General features: G+C 42.3%; 1 protein-coding gene across 2 annotated transcripts in view; it reads right to left on the minus strand.

The window, feature by feature from the left end:
* The window catches only part of TTC3 (tetratricopeptide repeat domain 3), a 456,491-nt gene that overhangs the window by 183,663 nt on the left and 248,969 nt on the right, over positions 1-23,859 (minus strand). Inside the window, exons 5-8 of one of the 2 annotated variants that reach the window (XM_082245195.1) lie at positions 22,135-22,267; positions 17,926-18,013; positions 15,327-15,380; positions 832-982 (exon numbers count right to left, since the gene is read on the minus strand). In XM_082245195.1, coding sequence (XP_082101321.1) covers positions 832-982; positions 15,327-15,380; positions 17,926-18,013; positions 22,135-22,267 — 426 coding nt within the window. The remainder of the gene's footprint in view (positions 1-831; positions 983-15,326; positions 15,381-17,925; positions 18,014-22,134; positions 22,268-23,859) is intronic. The other variant, XM_082245196.1, reaches the window with a different exon arrangement.

Below are 23,859 nucleotides of genomic sequence, written 5' to 3' on the forward strand. Positions count from 1 at the left end.
GATCTGGCCCCTTTAAGGCTCCAGTACCCGGAAGTGATGTTATGACATTGCTTCTGAGTTTTTACAATCTGAGACCTGATCAGAGCTGAATTCAGCTTTGTTCGGGTTTTCGACCATCCGGTGGACATGCTGGCTGGTCGCTCAAGTCTCCCGTTGGAATGGAAGACCCGGGTGAGCTGCAGCAGGCGATGGGAGGGGATGTCCCCTCCAGCTCCTTGTAATGACAGCCGAGCGGCTGCTGAGCCATATCGGTTGTCTCTACAAGAAAGCCAACTGTCGGCTCTAAACAACAATACCGGGGTGATGCCTCTAGCTGCAGGCATCACCCCAGGACAACCCCCCAAAGCCGAGGCCGGTTATTTTTGCGTTTCGTCGGCGCTAAGGGGTTAATGCATTCTTGCTGCGTTTTCAATGCATTTGGAGGAAGTGTGTTTTTGGTGCATTTTGTTTTTGAACTGACCCAAAATTGCAGCAAACAAGATTTGTGTGTCCATAGATGCGTACAGAGCGGCTTGTACCCACCCCTTGCTCCTTCCTCACAGGGTTTGATAGACCACGACTCCCATTGCTTTCAGTGAAACCTGTGAGAGCAGGAAGAGGGGAGGGAAGAAATGCAGCCAGGCATAGCGCTGGATCAAACGCGGGCTCAGGTAGGTGTTTAGCGGTTGGAAGGGGGGTGGGGGGGGACAGGTGGTGAAACGTTTTTTTATTTTCTTAATGCAGGGAATGCATTAAAGTAAAAAACATTTTACCTACAGAACAGAACGTTTAAAAAAAAGATCACCTACAAACCTCGTACACTATACATTTCATTTGGGTACAGTCACCTACACTCTGTGAAGAATGTCTGTAGGACTCGATTACGAATTTTTTCTTGGGATTTTTCCTGGGATTTTAGCTTCTTATACAAAGTTTCTTCTCCCGTGGACTCAATCCATAACATGGCATCTGTTATATAACAATTCTTTCCTTTATATTTTGCCTAAAAGAAAAAGGAAACAGAGGTCAGTCAATTGAGCTCTACATTTCTGGTAAGAACGAGCATATATGCTGGTTTATAGGAAGATACAGCATTAGGAGGGATACTGTCACCCACTAAAAAAATGGTAATCAATTGGAATGTGCCTTTAAACTTAAAACAAAGTTTGACTACTGTAGGAAAACCTGAAGTGGTATTAAAAGGTCTGTCTTTTTTTGATTTAATTTTTTTTAAATAATAAACCTGATACTTACCTGCTCTGTGTAATGGTTTTGCACAGAGCAGGCCCGATCCTCCTCTTCTCAGGTCACCCACACACACTCTGGGCTCCTCCCCCTTGACCAGTGCCCCCCAAATGCAAACCACTTGCTGGGCACTGTGGCGTGCTCGCTCCTGAGCCCTGCTCTATGCCTCCATAAGAGACAGAGCCGCGGCTCGATCCTACTCTCTCTTCATTGGCTATAATTGACAGCCATGGCTCCCACTGCTGTCTCAGCCAATGAGGAGAGGGAGTCTCGGGACAGCCAAGGCTCTTGTGCACATAGCTGGATCAAGAGGGGGCTCAGGTAGGGGAAGTTCTGCTTGTTCGCGCTCTGCCCCCCTCCACTGCCACATTTGGCATTTTATGGAAAGAAGCGGGTACCTGGTTTTGAAAAAGTACCTGCTCCCACTTCTGGCCCCTTCTCCGTAACCCCGCTGCCTTCTGGGACACACAGAGGCCCCAGAAGACGTCGACTCAGGACCATTCAGAAAGTGCAGCGCAACTCGCGCATGCGCAGTGGGAAACTTGACACTGTCGGTTTCTCTTACTTACAATGCCAGCGCCTGCACCTGAATGACGTATCAGCTTGGGCTTCCGACATCGCCGGATGCCTGGACAGGCTACTGTATGTGTAGCGGACTTATTTTTAATTTTTTTTCCAGACCGGAGCTTTGCGTTAATTAGCGGTCGTTGGTGAGAGGGAGGGGAAGACTATAGAGTGTCATTTGATTAACCGCTCTGAGTCTGACAATATCCCAAACTAATATGGCAGCATCCAGGATCGGCTCAAGGAGGGTTTTACAAGTATTGAACTTGCCTAAGCTACTTGTAATCTTTTCGGAAGATTTTTGTTTATTTAAAAGGTCTCTAAAAAATAACTATCATGAAGGAAACTCATGTATATTTTTTTTCTCAAATCAATGATTCAGAAACTTCTAAAGCTAGGAGGTTTGATCTTTATACAAAGGCATCTTTAATTTTCAGAGCCAGTAATAGCAGCCAGTGTATTTTTCCCAACAGTTTTCCCACTTTCTACCTCTTGGATTCCTGGCTCTGGGAGATGTGATCATTCACAAACTGCTAGCCAACTCTCAACACCGTCCAGTTTTAGCATTTCTAATGACCTGCCTATGTATTAGGATGACTGATACCAGCTTGGTAAACAGGAGAATCTGGATTTTTTGAAATGTCATCTCTTATGCAGTTAACATGCTTCAGTCTGATGATGTATCTGACAATCACCGTCTCATGATCTCTTTACCCGAGTCTCCTCTAAACAGAAGAGATCAAGCTACATGAGAGTTCCTGTTTTAGAAAATGAGGAGAAAGGGCAGCTGGGGGCATAAAGAGCTCTGAGGAAGAGGGCTTGTCCCTTGAAATGTGTCAGCTAGCTGAGGCTTACCCTCTGCATTGGGCAGCACAGTGGTGTAGTGGTTAGCACTTTCACCTAGCAGCAAGAGGTTCGCTGTTTCGAATCCCAACCACGACACTACCTGCCTGGAGTTTGCATGTTCTCCCTGTGCCTGCGTAAGTTTCCTCCGGGTACTCCGGTTTCCTTCCACACTCCAAAGACATGCTGGTAGGTTAATTGGATCCTGTATAAAAAAAATTGGCCCTACTGTGTATGTATGTGAGTTAGGGACCTTAGATTGTAAGCTCCTTGAGGGCAGGGACTGATGTGAATGTACAATGTATATGTAAAGCGCTGCGTAAATTGACAGCGCTATATAAGTACCTGAAATAAATAAAAAATAAATAAATGCTGCAAAGCATGAATTAATCCGAAGATTGAGATGTGAGGGTCCTACTTAAAGGATGTAATGGATAGTTAAAAGCTTGTAATTTGTATTTGTTTACGGGGATACAGGAAGCTGGCATGCTCTTTTTGTGATTTTAGTGCAGTTCCAAGATTAATGTCAGATTCAAGATGCCATCACATGAATTGGACTAGTGAAAAAGAATATCTAAATTCTGTAAATAACCAATATCTTTTAGTACCGGAGATACTGGTAGTGTGTTAGTATTACCATACAGATCCAGCCCTGAGGAAACTATCAGACAAGATCTTACCGGCCCTAATCATTTTGTTGGCAAAGAAAAAAACAAATTGAGCGGGGTCACAAGCTACCCTAGACATAGGACTAACGCCACTGGATTGAAAGGGATGTCTAGGGGCAAATTTATTTTAACAGGGACAATAGAAAAATGATTGATGATAGAAATTACAGATTTTTCTGCCACCTTCCCTTTGTTAAGATGAGATACAAACACGGAGCTGAGTTATTAACAGGTAACAAGATGGAGTCAGAAGAAAGCCATCACGGTGTAAATTACACGTGAATGATGTCCTACATCTTGTTGTGTTCAGAGTTCTTTATTTTAGTTCAGTCTAGACAATGTAGGAAAAAAAGGATGTTGAGGATACCCTTAAAATAATGGTCGTGATTGTAACCATTGTCGTGTGTGAGTGTGAGAGAGAGTGTGAGAGAGAGTGTGTGAGAGAGAGTGTTAGCGAGAGAGAGTGAGAGTGTTAGCAAGAGAGAGAGAGTGTTAGCGAGAGAGTGAGAGTGTTAGCGAGAGAGTGAGAGTGTTAGCGAGAGAGTGAGAGAGAGAGTGAGAGTGTTAGCGAGAGAGAGAGTGTTAGCGAGAGAGAGCGAGAGCGAGAGAGCGAGAGCGCGAGAGCGCGAGAGAGCGAGAGAGCGAGAGAGAGTGAGTGAGTGTGAGAGAGAGTGAGTGTGAGAGAGAGAGAGAGTGTGAGAGAGAGAGAGAGTGTGAGAGAGTGTGAGAGTGAGAGAGAGTGTGAGAGAGAGTGAGTGTGAGAGAGAGTGAGTGTGAGAGAGAGAGTGTGAGAGAGTGTGAGAGTGAGAGAGAGTGTGAGAGTGAGAGAGAGTGTGAGAGAGAGTGAGTGTGAGAGAGAGAGTGTGAGAGTGTGAGAGTGAGAGAGAGTGTGAGAGTGAGAGAGAGAGTGTGAGTGTGAGTGTGAGAGTGAGAGTGTGAGTGTGTGTGTGTGTGTGTTAGTTAGAAACAGATGGATAGGAAAGGATGTTCGGCCTTGTACCTTTGATTAGTGTTTTTTTTTTTGTCACTTTTAATAGCTTTTTGACTGATACATGATACTTTAACATGTAAACGTCATTTATCATTGTTCTGTGACACTTTCAAAGATAATAAGAATTTCCCTCCTTCCCACTGGATATGTGCCCCAGATATAGAATAGCATATAAAATAAGTAACGGATACCATATAAAAACTGTGCATTTCTTCTTGGAACTTCAAACATACTATTCCCAAGACACATGTTCCTGCAATGTGGCTGTAGGTGTTGAGGGGTGCTGCAGCGACAATCAGCTAGAACCAAAGTTATTCAGAGCAGGAGAATGTCACCAGCACAAAGCAGATCTCCAGAATGGATCCAAAGCTTTTATTTAGCGATCACATCTTTAAAACAGAAGCAAAGTTTCAGAGCCTCGCAGGACCCCTTCATCAGGCATGTGATCATCATGGTAGCATGCCTGATAAAGGGGTTCTGTGAGGCTCTGAAACCTTGCTTCTGTTTAAATGATGTAATCGCTGAATAAAAGCTTTGGACCCATTCTGGAGATCCAGAGTGTGCTGGTGACATTCTTCTATTCTTGGAACTTGTCACTCTGCATCTTATGCTTTGTGGTGTACACTTCTATTGCTCAAGTAAACCATATTACAGACAAGCAGATTTTTTTGTTGATTTCAAGAATCAATCAAGTGGAGTGTATAAAGTCTGCAGTTTATAGGCAAACACATTAAAAAAGCAAACAAATATGCATGACAATGCCAATATGCTGCACCTCTGAAGCACTCATACTATAAGCATCCAGTATATAGGCCGTCTACTCCCTACAGCTTCCTATGCAGACCTGAGTCATCGCATGTCTCACTCACCCCATTCCTTCCCCTATTGCTTTATAAGCTCTTTCACCAAAATTTCCTCACCACCCACCCCTTTCTTCTAACCTGCCTTTTTACTTCCATACGCCTACCCCCCCCCACCTTTTCTTCCCCCTTCAAAGCCCCCAGGGTGGTACTTGGAGACATAGGCCTCTTTCACACGGCCGGCTCCGTATGTCCGCAAATCATCCTATTTTTTGCGGATGATTTACAGAAATAATGTAAGTCAATGGCATTGCGGATGTCAGCAGAATACCATCTGCTGACATCCGATTTTCTTCCTTTCAGTTCTGTTCCGTTTTTTGGAACGGAACAGGACCCTATTTTTCCTCCGTTCAAAAAACGGAAAGGAAGCAAAATCGGATGTCAGCGGTGTCATCCGCTGACATCCGCAATGCCCATAGACTTACATTATGTCCGTATATCATCCGCAAACGGATGGGATGATATGCGGACATACGGAGCGGATGATACAAGTGTCATCCGCTCTGTGAAAAAAAAAAAAGAAAAGCGCCGGAGCGGATCGCAATGCGGTCCGCTCCGTGTGAAAGAGCCCATAGAAAGACTGTACCTCTCACACACACAGACACATTTAGGGTGTACAGCATAAAATTCTGGCTTTTTTGCCACACCCGGGAAGCCCAAGTGCTGCATACAGCTACTCATAGACATGAATGGCTGTGGGTGGCTATACACTAGTGCTTACATACAGCGAGTGAGTGAATATATGCCCCCCCCCCTCCTCCCTGTAAAACAACCCATTCAGTTTAAAATAGAAATAAAAGGCAAAACATCAGTGTAGATTTATCTAGATATACACTATATTACCAAAAGTATTGGGATGCCTACATGCACATAAACTTTAATGGCATCCCAGTCTTAGTCCATAGGGTTCAATATTGAGTTGGCCCTCCCTTTGCAGCTACAACAGCTTGAACACTTCTGTGCAGGCTGTCCACAAGGTTTAGGAGTGTGTCTATGGGAATGTTTGACCATTCTTCCAGAAGCACATTTATAAGGTCTGGCAATGATGTGGACAAGAAGACCTGGTTCGCAGTCTCCGCTCTAATTCATCCCAAAGGTGTTCTATCAGGTTAAGGTCAGGACTCTGTGCATAACAGTCAAGTTCCTCCACCCCAAACTCACTCATCCATGTCTTTGTGGACCTTGCTTTGTGCACTGGTGCGCAGTCATGTTGAAACAGGAAGGGGCCATCCCCAAACTGTTCCCACAAAGCTGGGAGCATGAAATTGTCCAAAATGTCTTGGTATGCTGACGCCTTAAGAGTTCCCTTCACTAGAACTAAGGAGCCAAGCCCGACCCCTGAAAAAAAAAACCCACACCATAATCTCCCCTCCACCAAATGATTTGGACCAGTGCATAAAGCAAGGTCCATAAAGACATGGATGAGCGAGTTTGGGGTGGAGAAACTTGACTGGCCTGCACAGAGTCCTGACCTCAACCCGTTAGAAAACCTATTCGGATGAATTAGAGCGCAGACTGCGAGCCAGGCCTTTGCATCCACATCAGTGCCTGACCTCACAAATGTGCTTCTAGAAGAATGGTCAAACATTCCCATAGACACACTCCTAAACCTTGTAGACAGCCTTCCCAGAAGAGCTGAAGCTGTTATAGCTGCAAAGGGTGGGCCAACTCAATATTGAACCCTACTAAGCCTGGGGTGCTAGTACATGAGTGCATAGGCAGGCATCCCAATACTCTTGTAATATAGCACATATCTCTTCTTCCCCACTTTTTTTTTTTTTAAGAGATCACAAAAAAGAAGAGCTGTGTGTGTGTGTGCATGTGCGGGGGGGGGGGGGGGGGGGGCGCCTAACAGAACAGGTTTTAGCCATTGAAGAACAGGCAGGTTGTTCTCAAAGCACAGCCAGAAAACGGACCAAGCTGGAATGGATGTGCTCTCATGTCAAGTGTGGTCAGTTTCAAATAGAAAAGAAGGGGGGGCTGGTAGAAACACCAGCTATTTCACACAAAAGGAAGAAATACAAAGAGAACAGGATACTTTTTAACACTAGACACAGATCAGGAATATAAAAGGTTAGGGTAACATTCTTTAAATAGTGTATCTTCTATCTAGATTGTAAGCTCTAACGAGCAGGGCCCTCTGATTCCTCCTGTATTGAATTGTACTTTAACTGTATTGTCTTCCCCACACTGTAAAACGATGCGCAAACTGTTGGCGCTATATAAATCCTGTATAATAATAATAGTGTATATTTGAAGGAAAGTTCTCCACAGTTCTGCAAGCATATGGCATTCCTCCAAATAGGCTTTGTTCTTAAAAACGATCCTTGACTACTTTCAATTCCTGCCAAGAACGTCTCAGGCGCCCAGTCTAACAGCTTTCGGATACACACCCACTCAAATATGGGAATCCAAGCACAAAAGCAGGGAGGGGGCGGAAGCTGACAATTCTAGTGCAGCACATAGAAGCCTGACACAACACACTCCTGACCACCGGCCTATGTACTAATTCTGAGGCAGACACACTGCACCTGTTCAGGGCCAGTGAAGCAATTTCCTTCTAAAGAATCTCAGAGGGGCGTGAAGTTTTGCACCAGACCTCTCTGAAATGCAGTAAAAAAACACCCAATGTGATCAATGTCTTGTACAGGAACCAATGGCTTCTTACACTGCAGAATCAATTTGAAGACATGCAACTCATTTATGTATCTACTGATCGCAACCAAAAGGTGGAAAAAATTCTCAGGGCTGGCCAGAGAAAAAAAAAATCCATGGAGAGGAATCCTAGAGTTCTGGTTTAAAACCCAAATGTCTTAGTAAACAAACCAGCTATGTCTACAGACAACTACACTTGGGCAATCCTAATATGCAACTTTCTGATAGATCAACTAGTTGCTGATAATAAAACCTACAAAAATATCCTGGCTGCAAGTGGTTATAATAACAAGCTCACGGCAGCCATGAGCTTTTTTTTTTTTTTACAGCCAACTATTGGCTTTTCAATAAAAGTGATCTGAGCATCTCTGCAGCCAACCAACAATCAGTTTTAATGTAGTGAGAAGAGGCATGTTTTTCCCTGCCCCAATCTGTGCTTCATTGTAAAGCATTGGAGGCAGTGGCGGCTGGTGCTCCATGGGCCAGGGAGCAGGGCGGCAAACGGACCGCACCTTAACCCCCCCCAGACCACACCAGCTCCAGCCCGCACACCATACGCCCCCCGTCGCCTGCTCACTCACCCTGGACTGACATGTGGAGTGCAGGCAGCGGTGGCGGCTTCCCCCTCAGTCTCCTCCGTGGGTCGGTCTTCCACTGCGTCTCCTCCCTCCTCCTTGGCCAATAGCATGGCTTCTCCTTTCGGCCAATCGGGAAACGGGTCTCAGGCCAGGAGAAGAATCCGTGTGACAATAGCAAATATTCATTCGCTATTGTCACAAGTGGATGGGCTCAGAGCCCACCCTTTTTTGAAGCCTATTAGAGCCTCTGTCTCTAATCACCTGCTTAAAAAAAAAACCCATTGGAATCCATGCATCTGGCGCCCTGCATGTAGATTAGGGGGCCAGACGCATGGATGGGGGGGCGGCGCCCCTGCGCCCCTAATGGACGGGCTGCTACTGATTGGAGGTCTAACAGACCCTTGATGTCTCCAGAGTACCTTTCACCTCTCCAAATCTATCACATAGGAGGCTTCTTTCCTTAGAGTTTGATAAACAGTTATGCAAATATTGTATGACATGAAAACTGCAACAGCTGCTATTTTATTCTCCATGACCTGTGTTTTCAGAAAATATATAATGTTTGGGGGGTTACAAGTAATTTTCCAGCTATAAAATGTGGCTTATGTGTGTGTGACCTTAGGAATTGCCCTAGACAGCAAGTAGTTAAAGAAACAAACTGGTATACTACTCCCATATATGATATCACAAGAATGCTGCTGGACTAGTCACTCAGACCTTTGTGAGAAGTCTTTAAAAAAAAAAAAAAAAAAAAAAAAAAAAAAAACACCTTTGTAATTCTGCATCAGACAACCTCACTGACAGAGCTCACGATCTCTGTGGTGAAATATCAACCTTTACTCCGGAAACAGCAAACATGTATCCAAATGGAGGTGTCAGACTCCTCAGGCAGAGTGTACCCAGATGAAATTATTTGCATACCACGGATATAAGGCCAGTGTCATATCTTGCGCAAACAAACTGATCTGATTTTCATTACTATTATGTATCCAAGAAGTATATATATATATATATATATATATATATATATATATATATATATATTTTTTTTTTTTTTTTTTAATGTATAATAAAAAATATGAATTGATTGCTGCCAGTACTCTACAAGTGTTTTTACCTCACTTTCAACAATATAAAATTAGTACAGTGCAATCATCTATTTGAAAATAATGATCTATGTGCACAAAAAATCGCTACACATGTGAAAATATTTATATAAACATGAATCATCGGTGTTAAATTGTAGCTGAATCACAGAAAAACCCAAGTGAGATCATCATGAAACATTCATATATACAATGTGTCCATCCAAAAATTGAACGAACATAAAAAAGTCCAAAAGCAACGAAATTCTCCAGGGACAATCAGTCAATCCCAAACAAATGAATAATCTTGCCACCTCAATGTGTAGTAATCAACTGAGAAACAAGTGCTCAAATAATCCACCACCAGTATTCACTAGCAGCTCACCTCCAACTTATCGTTTGCATTCTGTTGCATGATACTAATATCGAATTCAACAATGCGTACAAACCGTATGATTTTTGTCGTACGATTCTGGAAAAGCTTCCTGGTTGCTTAGCTACGTATCGGATGGTGCGAAACAAAAACAATGGCAGCCAGGCTTTTTCCGTGCTATTTGAGTGTTTCTGATCATGCGCAGTCTTTATCAATCGATTTTTAGCGGACACATAGTGTACTGATTAAACGATTGTCGTTCGCGGGGCTATCGTACGACAGAAGTTTTCCTGTTTGTCCCTTCGGATTTTGTTGGATGAACTGTCGTGATCGACTGTTGAAAGTTGTGTACCAACGATCATATTATCGTGCGATCAGGTCGAAAGCGAGTTTTATCGTACGATTATCGGAACGTGTGCACGAGGCATTACCAGGGAGTCAAAGTACGCTGTGCCCCGGCTTCATTCACACCTCAGCGTATAGTTTTTAGGCATTTTTTTGGCCTTTTTTTCAGGCGTTTTTTTCGGGGCTTTTTTCAGGCGTTTTTTGCAGGTGTTTGGAGGCAGGTATTGAAATCTAACAAAAACGCTTGTAATCTGGCAAAAAAGAAGCTCATGTAATTTGAGCTTCAGGCGTTTTGCTTCAGGCGACAAAACGCTCAGATGTGAACAGGGGCCATTGAAATTAATAGGATTTTGCTTGTTGGGCGTTTTGAGACTTTAGAGATGAGCGTTTTATGAGCTGAAAAACGCTCGGGTGTGAACAGGGCCTAAGCCCCTGTTCACACCTGAGTGTTTTGTCGTCTGATGCAAAACTCCCAACAAGCAAAATCCTTTTCATTTCAATGGCCCCTGTTCACATATGAGCGGTTTGTCACCTGATGCAAAACGCCTGAAGCTGAAAAAAGTGAATGAGCTTCTTTTTTTTGGCAGATTACAAGCGTTTTTGTTAGATGTCAAAGCCTTCCTCCAAACACCTACAAAAAACGCCTGAAAAAATGTCTGTAAAAAGCCTGAGAACTATACGCTCAGGTGTGAATGGAGCCTTAGGGATAACGGAGCTCTGTACGGATGGATGGATGCCCCTGGATGTATCTCAATCCCACTTTTTCCTCATTGAAGTGTTTGCATAATAATTGGCCAAATAAAACAAAAACAAAATATCGAATGCTCTCTGTAAGTGCCGGTTCACACTTATGCGATGCGGGAAGCCTGTTCCCGCATCCCATCACACTGCCATATGCGATATGCAGGGGTGTCAATGAAATGTTAACGACACCCCCAGTTTGATCGCATATCGCAGTGCAATCTTTACAGTTCGCACAGGATGGATCGCACAAGTGTGAACCACTGTGCGATCCGATCCTGATGCGGCTAAAAAAAAAAAGGGTCCTGTGCGACTTTGCTGCGGATGCAGTGCGAATTTAGCCATACAAATTGTATGGCTGAATTCGCACCGCACCGTCGATCGCATGTAATGAAGGAGCAGTGCGCTCCGATATTACATGCGATCGCCGCACACACTATAGTGTGAACCGGCACTTAAAGTCTATTTATAATGACAAAAAGTATTAAAATAGGCTCATTCACATTGAGCAGCAATAAGCTGTGCCAGCTGCATAAAGCTTATAGCAAAAATCAACCGGTTTGCAGCCCACAGTTCGGTAATGGTCGTGGGTAAGAGTCAGATGCCAGCTCCTGCCTCCAGACGCGTTGCGTCTTCAATAGACTTCAATGGGGTGGAGGTAAGTTCTGACGTAACCTCTATTTGAATCACCAGCGGTATCACCATCCTGGTACTCACCCGTTTCCCATCAGCGAACGTGTCAGCTAGAACTACATGTCCGGTGACACACACTCCTATCCTCCAATCTAGCTATCACAGTACAAGAGACATCCAATATACGTGTTGCTCAGTTGTTTCTCAGTTGATTACTACACACAGAGGTGTCAAGATTATTCGTTTGTTTGGGATTGACTGATTGTCATTGGAGAATTTCATTGCTTTTGGACTTTTTTATGTTCATTTTTGAATAGACACATTAGGGTTGATTTACTAAAGATTTACAACAGACAAATCCGCTCTGCACTGCGAGTGCACTGCAAGTGCACTTGAAAGTGCAGTCGCTGTAGATCTAAGGGAAAGATCTGAAATGAGGGGAAGCTCTGCTGATTTCTATAATCCAATCATGTGCAAGCAACAATGCTGTTTCTATTTTCCTTGCATGTCCCCCTCAAATTTACAGCGACTGCATTTCAAAGTGCACTTGCAGTGCAGAGTGAATTTGCCTTTAGTAAATAAACCCCATTGTATATATGAATGTTTCAAGATGATTTCACTTGGGGTTTTCTGTGATTCAGCTACAATTTGACACCGATGATTCATGTTTATATAAATATTTTCACGTGTAGCGATTTTTGTGCACATCCCTATTTTCAAATAAATGATTGAGCTGTACTAATTTTATGTTTAATAGATACTCGCCTCAATGATGCAGCTGTCCCACATATGCGCTTAGACTAAGAACTGAGCGATCACGTGAGCACTCAATTCTCAGTCTGCTCATAACGGAGGGCATTGATTGTCTCAGTCACTGCTCTCCGCTCTGCTCCTCCAATGCTCTGTAAAATGCTGTGCGGTGGGAGGTGCAGCTGGTTCTAGCTCTCAGTCGCACGTGATGACAGCTAGGTGGATCCCAACAATATTGTAAACATTTTTGCTAGACAAATTCTTTAATATAAAAACAGATGAATATTTTAAAATGTGCATATTTTATTAAAATATAATTCTGCCGCGATTCCAAATCACGGCAAATCACAGGACGCGTGTCTTCCCTCACATTGTAAAGCGCTGCGCAAACTGTTGGCGCTATATAAATCCTGTATAATAATAATATTGTCAGGATCTTTCCTGAGCCAGGAGCAGCTTGTACAGGCATATGAAAAAAAAAACAAAAAACAAACTGTACTTGGGTTAATAGCACCGCCCCGTACACGAGTACAGTGGCGCACGTCTATTCATGTCAATAACAGCCTGAATGCTGCACCTGGGCGGAGGAAATATGCTGGCAGTTATGTTGAATGGGCTCAGGTAGCCCATGTGTGCAAAAGTCTTTAGCAAGATTTCTACTCACTTCTTATCCTGTTATAACACTTTTTTTCTTTAGTAGAAGTAGGGGAAAGGCTAGAACCTGTCGCTGTACCTGTTGCAGATTTTCCCTTACTTCCTGTCTGATAAACCATTCTCGGCAACACAGAAAGTGCAGTTAAAGCCTGACAGAACTCTTATTTTCACTCTATCCAGAATTAGAAAAACATTTTTTTTTCTAGACAAATACTTTAATATCAAAACAGATGAATATTTTAAATGTACATATTTTATTAAAATATATTTTTGTGATCATGCAATGAAGGTCCTTTTACAGGCTTTTTGCTTTTATAGGATGACAGCTTTCTGTTCTAGTCTCCAAACTATACTCCTTCATTGTCACCCTGTGACAATCATTCCTAATGGGCCTACAAACTTTTGTGCCAATAAATGATGCACAGGCATTATCCACATGTGCAATTGCTGGAGTGCATGTAGATGAAGTGGTTGCAGGACATCAACATTGCTAATATACAACAAAGAAATGTGAAAATATAAAACAAACCCAGCTGTTTATAATATACAATGCTTTAGCAATGCAAAAGTCATTTAGTTAAGGCAAGAGTCGCCGTAATTCTGCCCGCGATTCCAAATCATGGCAAACCGCAGGACGTGTGTGAGATGCCATTACTTCTTAATGGCAACCCAATTGTGCCCACAACTTTGTGACGATAAATGGAGCTGCAATCACAACGCTGTTGTTTAAAAGAAGCTCCTTTCTGAGAACCAATTGTCGCATGTTGCGATTTGCTGTGATTGCAGTGTGATTTATCGCAACGCGATTGGTTTGCCATTAAGAAGTAATGTCATTGCACATGGATCCCGCAATTAAAATCCCCCAGGTGTGAAGGGAGCCTAAAGAATTATATTACAATAGAAAAAAATAAAATAAAATTTGACTTGAAGGTTTGTGAGACATATGAGTAACCATTGTAATTATACATGACCATTTCCCATCATCTGCACACATGAACACCTTTTGTATTCATCTCTTTCATCAGTCTACTTGAGCATGTGTATTTCAATGTACAATCAGCAAATGATGATGAATGATGATAGATGGGTAGATTATGAATGGCTAATAAATGATGACAGATGATATATGTATGGATAATATTAAAAAAGAATAGCGCACACATGCAAAAGAAATGACTATTAAATATGGAGACAATCCATAAATAAAAATGGGGATTTAGTCCCACCATATGGCCATATCGTGCTCAAGCCCACCACTGCGTCAAAGTACCCCATTATCAGTGGGTCCTACACTATCCATGAAAAAGGGGTGAATCCAGCCTCTCTTACCCTTTCTCTACTCTATCGGTGTCCACTATCAAGTAGATATAGGAGGAGTCCCCTGTAGTGCATTAGCACGTCTTTCCCAGCAAGAAGTGTGGTCTCCAAGGGTTAGAGAGGCTGGATTCACCCCTTTTTTTATGGATAGTGTAGGACCCACTGATAATGGGGTACTTTGACGCAGTGGTGGGCTTGAGCACGATATGGCCATATGGTGGGACCAAATCCCCATTTTTATTTATGGATTTTGTCCATATTTGATAGTCATTTCTTTTGCATGTGTGCGCTATTCTTTTTTAATATACATGTTGCTTGGTCCACAGCTGCACCGGCTTTAGATATACATGTTCAGGGTTTGCTCCCCCAATTTTTTGCTTGTTTATTATGTATGGATAATAAATGGATGATGAATGTATGGATAATAATTGGATGGATAGATGGATAATGTGGATAATGTGGATAATGATGAATGGACAATAAGTGGTAATTTACAAAAACAACAACAATAACAAAATATGGTGCAGCTCTGTATACAAACCAATCAGCTTCCAGTTTTTTTTTTTGTCAAAGCTTAACTGAACAAACTGCAGTTAGATGCTGATTGGCTACCATGCACAGCTGCAACAAAAATTTCACTCTCCAGTTTTAGTAAATCAACCCCTAAAATATTCTCTAGTACAACTAACCCTTTTTTCACGAGGTCCGATAAATAGAAAACATTAGGGAAGGAGGTTGGCTGATACAAAACCATTTTCCCTGAGCAATCATTTGTGTTGAGGTTGGGGTTCTTTTAATACCGTTGCCCATCCAAAGATTTCCATAGGATTGTGACTTTAGTGTCAACCCCACCAATAACTAAAATTTCTATACTCTTCAACAATAATTTTGCACCAAATGGAAGACAAAAACTGAGGTTTTCATCAACGAAAGAGTCATTACCAAACTAGAGAGTTTTTTCTAAATTTAAACTGCACCGACCAAAAAAAAAAGAAAACACCCCACATCAACGTATAAGAAAGAAATGTATTAAAGAACACTTTACTTTTTCCATTTTCCATCCAATTTTGAATGCCTCCTCCACCAAAGTCCGTTGCTCCTGGAACATTGAAAACAGAAATAGTCAGTCTAATAACAAAAAGCTCCTATATGGAAGGCTACCACAGCTAAAAGTGATAGACAGTTTTTATCATTCTGCTCTCTCCTCCACTCAACATAAGAGATAAGCTCAGGTGTGTTCAGACACAAGTCAGGACCTGCCTGGGCTATGCCGCTGGGCAGCTGTTAAAGCAGACCGCCAAAAAGGACACGTTCACATTGGTCTGTTTTGACATGCGATTTGACATGTCAAATCAGAGCCAATTGCCGGCAATGGTACCACCCAAATCGGTGCAACACAGACTTTTTGGCACCACACCGATTTCCAAAAGTAGTTTCTGCACTACTTTTGGCGACTTCGGGGGGCGATTTAAACAGACATCTGTGCAGAAACCCACACAGATGTCTATGAAATCATCCCCAAAGTCAGACTGAAAATGCCAGTTTTGAAATAGATTTTAAACCGGCCTCGGTGTGAACCTAGGCTTATAGGTGGTTGGCTGTCCACTCTGACAGCTCCCCAAAGGGAAAGCCCAGGAGGGTTTGGAATTGTGTTTGAACACACCTCAGCTCATCACATACATTATGGAACAGCTGATAGGCATCTAGTTCCGCCCCAATTAAAATCTACTGATTTGCACAGTGCTGTTAGCATTGGGTCCCTGATCAGGCTCTGTTGCTTAATCACAGCACAGTCAGAAGTAAGAAGACTGGAATGCTTTGTCTGGCACAAATGCCAGAATCAAAAGCACACCTACTATCCCAACAACAGTGATTCCACAGTCAGTGACATTTAGAATTACAATAAAATTGATCTATTATACTAACAGAAACATTTAAAAAATATCAGAACTGGTTAAAAAGAAAAAAAACATTCTTAAAAAGTGGGCAAATCAAATAAAACCTTAAAAAAAAAAAAAATCTAATAAAACTTGGCTATGGACACAATATGTCCATACGTTTGTGGAAGTCTGACCATCATGTTTATATGAAATTGCTGGACATCCCATTCCAAAACCATGGGAATTTATATGGGGTTGACACCCCCCCCCCCTTTCTGCTGCTCTGGGGAACCTTTCTGCAAGATTTTGGAGTGTGTTTATGGGAATTTGTGTCCATTCAGCCAAAAGGGCATTTGTGAGGTCAGGTGATGATGTTAGATGAGAAGACCTGCCTTAGTTTGGTGTTCCAATCAGCCTTCCAATTAATACCAAAGGAGTTTAGTGGGGTTGAGGTCAGGGCTGGGTACAGGCCACTGGAGGTCCACCACCCAGCCATTCTCTATGTGTTACTCAAGAAGTTTCTAGGATTTTCCATGAGCAGAGGCTGATCAACCTCCCACCTGCTGGTGCCTGAATATTTCCTGGGCCAACATGACTTGGCATCATTTTTAGCCATCTGAAAGAGTAGCCTTCTGACCATCACTGATAGGGTGGCATTCTTCTCACCGACTTCCAATATACTGTAAGTGGCTTTCTTTTATTTATTTATTTTACCACTGACACCCGCTAAATTGATTTTACCAAAGGGTTCTCCAGGATCTGGACGTAGATTTATAATTTCCTCTGTGGTTAGGAAATTTAGAAAGGCTGCTCTACACTCCAAACACAACTAACCATCTCTTAAAGAATTCCAAGCTTGGTATATTTTTACATAGTTACATTGTACCAGCTTGGACCAATGCAATTATGTATATACCAGATCTGGTCGATGCTCCTGCAAGCTAGAAATCAGTTAAGCAAACAGGGCTATATCAATGATCTTCATTTGCTTACGAGTCCAATGGTGAGCGGATGGACTGATACGTTGTGAACACAGAAGATCGGATGCTCAGCACGGGCGCCATTCAAAGAATGCTTTGCATTTTCTAAACAAACACAAAGTGTTTTAATTGGACAAGGTGGAAAGGTGGGTGGGTAATATCACGCCCTCCACCTCATCCAATCAGAATATTTTGCATTCATTCAGAAAATGCAAAGCTTTGTCCGAATAGTGCTTGTGCTGAGCAGCCAATCTTCTGTATTCACAATGCATCAGACCAGCCACTCAGCACAGGACCCAGAAGCAAGTTGAGATCACTGGTGTAGCAGTAGCTACCTTCCTGCTTCCAGGGACATCGGCCGGGTATGGTATATACATATATATATATATATATACATTGATCCAATTTGTAACTATGCAAGAATACACAATGCCTGGAATTTACATTTAATGGAGCTGGGCTTTGTGAACGAGGCTGGAACAGATAAGGGCCTTCCTCAAAGAGTTACCACAAGGTTTGAAGGTTGGCAACACTGTTACTTGAGTACTTGAAGTACTTTCTACTGGAAAAAACCTAAATGCAATTATAATGTTAAGGGGTTTCCACATACATTCAGTGACACAGTTAGTACAAAAGATCAATAGTTAGTCATATGTTGTCAATTTATATTTTGAATAAAAAGGGGGCTACAAAAATAGCCAACCTAACAATCAGTCTTACCAAGAAAAAAAAAAAAAAAAAAGTACAGATGAAAATTACTGGATACTTCTAGATGCCAACTTACAGATACTTTCTTAAAGAGCTCAGCAAGATCTTCCAATAGTTCAATAAAGTTTAACTCTTTAAGTGTCATCTCAAAACTATGTGGTTCTCTGAAAAACACAACATATTAATAATGGATTAAATTGTGCCTTTACAAAGAATCAATCTGATGTTCACACTGGATGTACATACGTACATTTGCATAATATAAATGCATAATTTATCATGACAAAATTATTTTTAAAATGGACATAAAGGAAAAAGCATCCCTAAGCCTAACTTGATATCAAGTATATTGCTTTCATGGTAATGATCTTTCAAAGCATTTTAAAATGAAAATGTAATATTTTAAAACTCCTAAAAATAGAATTTTTGTTCTCACCGTAAAATCTATTTCTCTGAATTCAATCGACGGACACAGAGCTCCATAAAACAAATAGTGGGTTATATTCCCTCCTCCAGGAGTAGGACTAGGCAGAACAAAAAACACCTTGCTAAGCCCATGGGCTGTCCTCAGCTTAGTATATAACCCCCCTCTCTGTCAAGGTAATTGGTTTAGTAGCAAGCAGTATTAGAAGTATCAGAACTCCATAGAGGGGTGGGTGCTGTGTCCATCGATGAACTCAGAGAAATGGATTTTACGGTAAGTACAAAAATCACATTTTCTCTTTCGTTCATCGATGGACACAGTGATCCATAAATCATAACTAGTGGGATGTCTAAAACCAGTGCCAAAAAGGTAAATGAGGGGTGGGGAAAATAACCCAAGGCTAAACATAAGAGCCCTTAACCAGGACACAAGAGTCCTAACTGGGTCAAGGGAGCCCCGTTTGAAAAATAAAAGCTTATAACAAAAAAAAAAAAACACCCCTCAAGAGGGAACAGCCCCTCTTAACCGCTTGCCGACGCGCCGCACGACTATATACTGCGGCGGTCAGCCCCTCACAGGCAGAGTGACGTATCGGTACGTCACTAGCCTGGGAGGGTCTGGGGAGCGAGCGCGCGCCGCCGGTGGCGCGGTCACGGACCCCCCCGCGCGTGTGACCGGCGGACCCGATGTCCGCCGGCCACTCTGCGATCGGCGGGGGGAGAGGGAGAATGTCAGGCAGCTTGTGTAAACAAGCTGCCTGTCATTCTCCTCGGTGTAAAGACACTGATCACACGGATCTACTATGTAGATCCGTTGATCAGTGTCCTTACAGCTCAAGCCACAGCCAATCACAGTAGAAAGCATGCCCCTAGGGACACACACAGCCCCTCCCTCCCAAATAAAGTTAACCCCTTCACTACCAGTGTATTTTTACAGTAACAGTGCATATGTATAGCACTGATTACTGTAGAAATGTCACTGGTAACCCCAAAAGTGTCAAAAATGTCAGTCAAGGGTCCGATCTGTCCGCCCCAATGTCGCAGTACCGCAAAAAAAAAAAAAAAAATCGCAGATCGCCGCAATTATGCGTTAAAAAAAAAAAAAAAAAAAACAACAAAAATGACAAAAATCTTTCCCTTTGTTAGTAAACGCGATAACTTTTCCGCAAACCAATCAAAATACGCTTTTTGCGATTTTTTTTTACCAAACATAGGTAGCATAAAACAAATTGGCCGAAAATGTTAAAAATTTTGATTTTTACATTTTTTTGGGGGGGGGGGAATTTCATATAAAAAATGTGAAAAATATTGCTATTTTTGCAAAATTGACGCTCTTTTTTTGTTTATAGCGCATGATCAAAAAATCGCACAGGTGATCAAATACCACCAAAAGAAAGCTCTGTTTGTGGGAAAAAAAGGACGCCAAATTCGTTTAGGTACAGCGTCGCACGGCCGCACAATTGTCCGTTAAAGTCACGCAGTGCCGAATCGCAAAATACCCCCTGGTCGTTTAGCAGCCAAATCCTCCAGGGCTTAAGTGGTTAAACAGCAGCCTGCAAAACTTTGTGGCCAAAGAAAGCATCCGCAGATGGCAAAGTATCTACCTTATAGAAGTTTGTGAAGGTATGCACGAACGACCAAGTGGCCACCTTGCAAACTTGCGATATTGAAGCCTGATGACGGAAGGCCCAAGAAGCACTCAGCGCCCGAGTAGAATGCACCGTGACAGAGAAAGGTGGAACCTGACCTTTAAAGGAATAGGCCTGAGTCACCATCTGTCTGATCCATCTGGAGATGGTAGCCGAAGAAGCGTCCAGCCCTTTTCTTGGTCCGTCTGTAACCACAAAAAGCGAATCTGACCTCCCAAAAGACTCAATAGCTGCCAGATACATCCGATAGAAAAAATAAAAAAAAGATGCAAGGAAGGAGAAAGTTTCTAGGACCAGAGATTGCAGCCGGGAGCCTAGGTCCATACTCCTGACTAGACAGATTAAAACTGATTACCTAGAGCAGAGAGGGGGGGTTATATACCAGCTGAGGATGGCCCATGGGCCTAGCCAGGTGCTTTTTGTTCTGCCTAGTCCTACTCCTGTAGGAGGCAATATAACCCACTAGTTATGATTTATGGAGCGCTGTGTCTGTCAATGAATGAAAGAGAAAGTCTCTTTATTACATGTGAAAGTGGTGTGACTGTTTTACCAAAGTATTCATGTTTTTCATAAACTTGTTTCTATGTTTGACTATTTATGTATATAGGAGTAGCCACATTTATATATTAGCTATGTAGGCTTTTGCAGTCCCTTTATGGGTGAAGTACATACGGTTCACTTCAGTTTTTTTTTTTTTTTTTTTTTTTGGGCAGAAGGGAGAGAACATTTGTTAGGTTTCTTTGTGGCATCTATACCCACAACGAGGAGATTTACCTTTGTTTCTTGTGTAATGTAGAGCTTTTGAATAAAGGACATCCACACAGGTATATCCTGAGTCTATGTATGGTTTACTGATTGATATTGGTGCACAGCGAATTACAGAGGATTAGATAGGAAAGTAACAGCAATCAGAGATAATCAGGAAACCCTTATACAGCATCTTCTATATTATAGTTTATCTCTGGCACATACCTGGAGGAAGAGAGAACTCCTGACAATCTAAGGTAATATTGTATTTGATATTTGGCATCTATGGTGGCCATGCAGGCATCAAATAATAGTAAAAATAACAAAATAGCCATAACCAAATAATTAAATCCTGAAAACACTCTCCCACATGTCTAAAATAACAGCCGTAAACCATGAGACTAGATTTTAACTTCCTCTCTCCCACATGTCTAGCGAAAAACAACAGAACTCAGAACAAAATATACAGAACAAAGTTCACACATAGTTCAAAATATCATGCTTTAATCTCATCTGCTGTCACAAACTGTGACCAGGCAAGCTCTTTACTGACCAGACAAAGCAAGGTCTCCTCTTCTGAAATAAAATACCCCAAGCTGCCTGCTTGCAACATTCTTTGGCATATAAACTGAGCTGCGTATGCGCAGCTCAGCCTACATTGCTGGCATGGCCCTGTGTGCCAGGATGACCGACTCCTACACATGCGCAGGAGTGCTGTCACCCCGCGAAAGCCAGTGAAGACAGTTGAGCCTTGCACCCAGTAGAAGATGCAAGTGTCGGCAAGGTGCAAGGGCTGTTCCAGGTAAGTAAAGTTTAACCTTAAGGAGGTAGTAAACCCACTCGGTTAACTTGTACCTATAGGTGAGCCTTTAATAAGGCTTACCTATAGGTACTGTAAATATCTCCTAAACTTGCACCGTTTAAGAGATATTTACATTTTAAGAAGCCGATGACGTCATCGGTGCATGCGCTCTGAAGGAAAGGCCACCCTGCTGTTCCTTCAGAGCCCTGTGGCGTGAATGACGGCTCCCACGCGCATGCGCGGGAGTTATGTCATCGCGCCTCCAGGCAATCAGATGCCGGAGGGCGCGAACCAGGAAGTAGGATGGCCGAACAGGTCGGCCGTGTCACCGGTGAGTGGGCGGCACTGCGGGGGCTTCGTTCTAAGATAAGTATTTCATATCGAGCTAGTATGCGATGCATACTAGCTCATTATACCTTTGTCTTTCAGGTTTTTTTTTTTTTTTTCCCCTTTTTTTCTGAGGTTTACAACCTCTTTAACACTTGTCACCAAGACTGCAGTAAACGAGGAAACGGGAGCTTGCAACAGTAGTTCTTCAAACAGAAAAGATGAAGCCAGCTCACCACCATACCAAGTATAGGAAAATACCAGTAATTTTACACTCAGCTTTTCACTAACAGTCAACTTAGCAGCTGCTAAAAGGTCCAATAAATAAACAACTCACCTAGTCCGCAAACATGTCATTGTGTTGTTTGAGGCATGCATTAAAACAGGCCATAACATATACATCTTCATTAATTCACAATTCTCAAATCGATCTATACTTGTGTGAGAAAACCAGAAGGTGACTGGTTCAACTGTGAGATAAAAGAATTAAAAGAAAGGGTATTAAGCCAGGATTTAACATACAAAAGAAAAAAAAACTAAAAATGTAGCTCTATATTGAAATAATGCATATTTTAGTATATGGTCCCCCCTGTTCAAATCATTACTAACTTACTAAGCATCCCTTTTCATTGCCTTCTCTGTATGTCAGCTGACAAAGTGTTCCTGACGCCACAAAATTTTAACAGAAATCTTCCAATAAGATATAAGTGCATTTTTTTTTTTACTAGTTAAAACCTTCCTTATGCAGACATCCGAAAGCCCTAAAACTGCTGCTGAGTGCCACCATCTTGGATGTAATGACAGCAGCCCCAGAAGACTCACAGCTGTCACTTAAAAGTGTTACTGAACCCAGCAGCCTGCATTCACTATATTTGCTCTCCCACAGTACACAGAGCATGGAAATGCAATTATTTTAGTAAATATTTACAGCTAAATACCTTTTCTCATCAGCAGTTAGAGCAGTCTTGTGATGCCTCCATAAAGAGGACCTATAACCTATAAACTCTTGGGTAGCTGAACTCTATTTGCCAGAATACAACAAATACAAATGCATTAAAAAACTTCAAAAAAAGCTGCATTGTCTCTCTAAAATGATATCAAGAGACAAAAATTCACGAAAAACCATACTGAACATGCATGTGCGAATTGTTATCACAGCTTATTCACATTTTTGGATTTTTTTTAATATTGTACTATTCAAAATGGTTACACTTTATTTTTGCATTATTTCAAATGGTTGCATTTTACATACAGTATATAAAATATGTGAGTTTCACTTAGTGCCAGCAATGAAGTCTGAATCTTTAAACAACAAGTAATGGCAACTCTGATGAATCTCTCACACATTCACTGGTTTCACCTCTGGAGGTTCTCACTTGCAGCGGTGCCCTTCCGACTCTCCTTCAGCCTAACAACTTAGTGTTTTGGTGACAAAAATACGGGACTGGAAATCAGTTCCTTTTACAGTGATAGAAAAAAGTATTTGATCCCCTGCTGATTTTGTACGTTTGTCCACTGACAAAGAAATGATCAGTCTATAATTTTAATGGTAGGTTTATTTTAACAGTGAGACAGAACTAAAAAATATCCAGAAGAACACATTTAAAAAAAAAAGTTATAAATTGATTTGCATTTTAAATGAGTGAAATACCGTATATACTTTAGTATAAGCCAACCCAAATATAAGCCGAGGCCCCTAATTTTAACACAAAAAAAATGGGAAAAATGATTGACTCGAGTATAAGCCTAGGGTGGGAAATGCAGCAGCTACTGGACCCAACTGGACCACCACAAGACCCAAAACAGGGGCTGCGGACCTGGTACAGGGGATGCAGGGCTGGGGACATGGTACAGGAGAACGCAGGGCTGGGGACATGGTACAGGAGAACGCAGGGCTGGGGACATGGTACAGGAGAACGCAGGGCTGGGGACATGGTACAGGAGAACGCAGGGCTGGGGACATGGTACAGGAGAACGCAGGGCTGGGGACATGGTACAGGAGAACGCAGGGCTGGGGACATGGTACAGGAGAACGCAGGGCTGGGGACATGGTACAGGAGAA

Source organism: Pelophylax lessonae, assembly GCF_965119305.1.
Source record: "Pelophylax lessonae genome assembly, chromosome: 2".
In the NCBI taxonomy this organism is placed as follows: domain Eukaryota; kingdom Metazoa; phylum Chordata; class Amphibia; order Anura; family Ranidae; genus Pelophylax; species Pelophylax lessonae.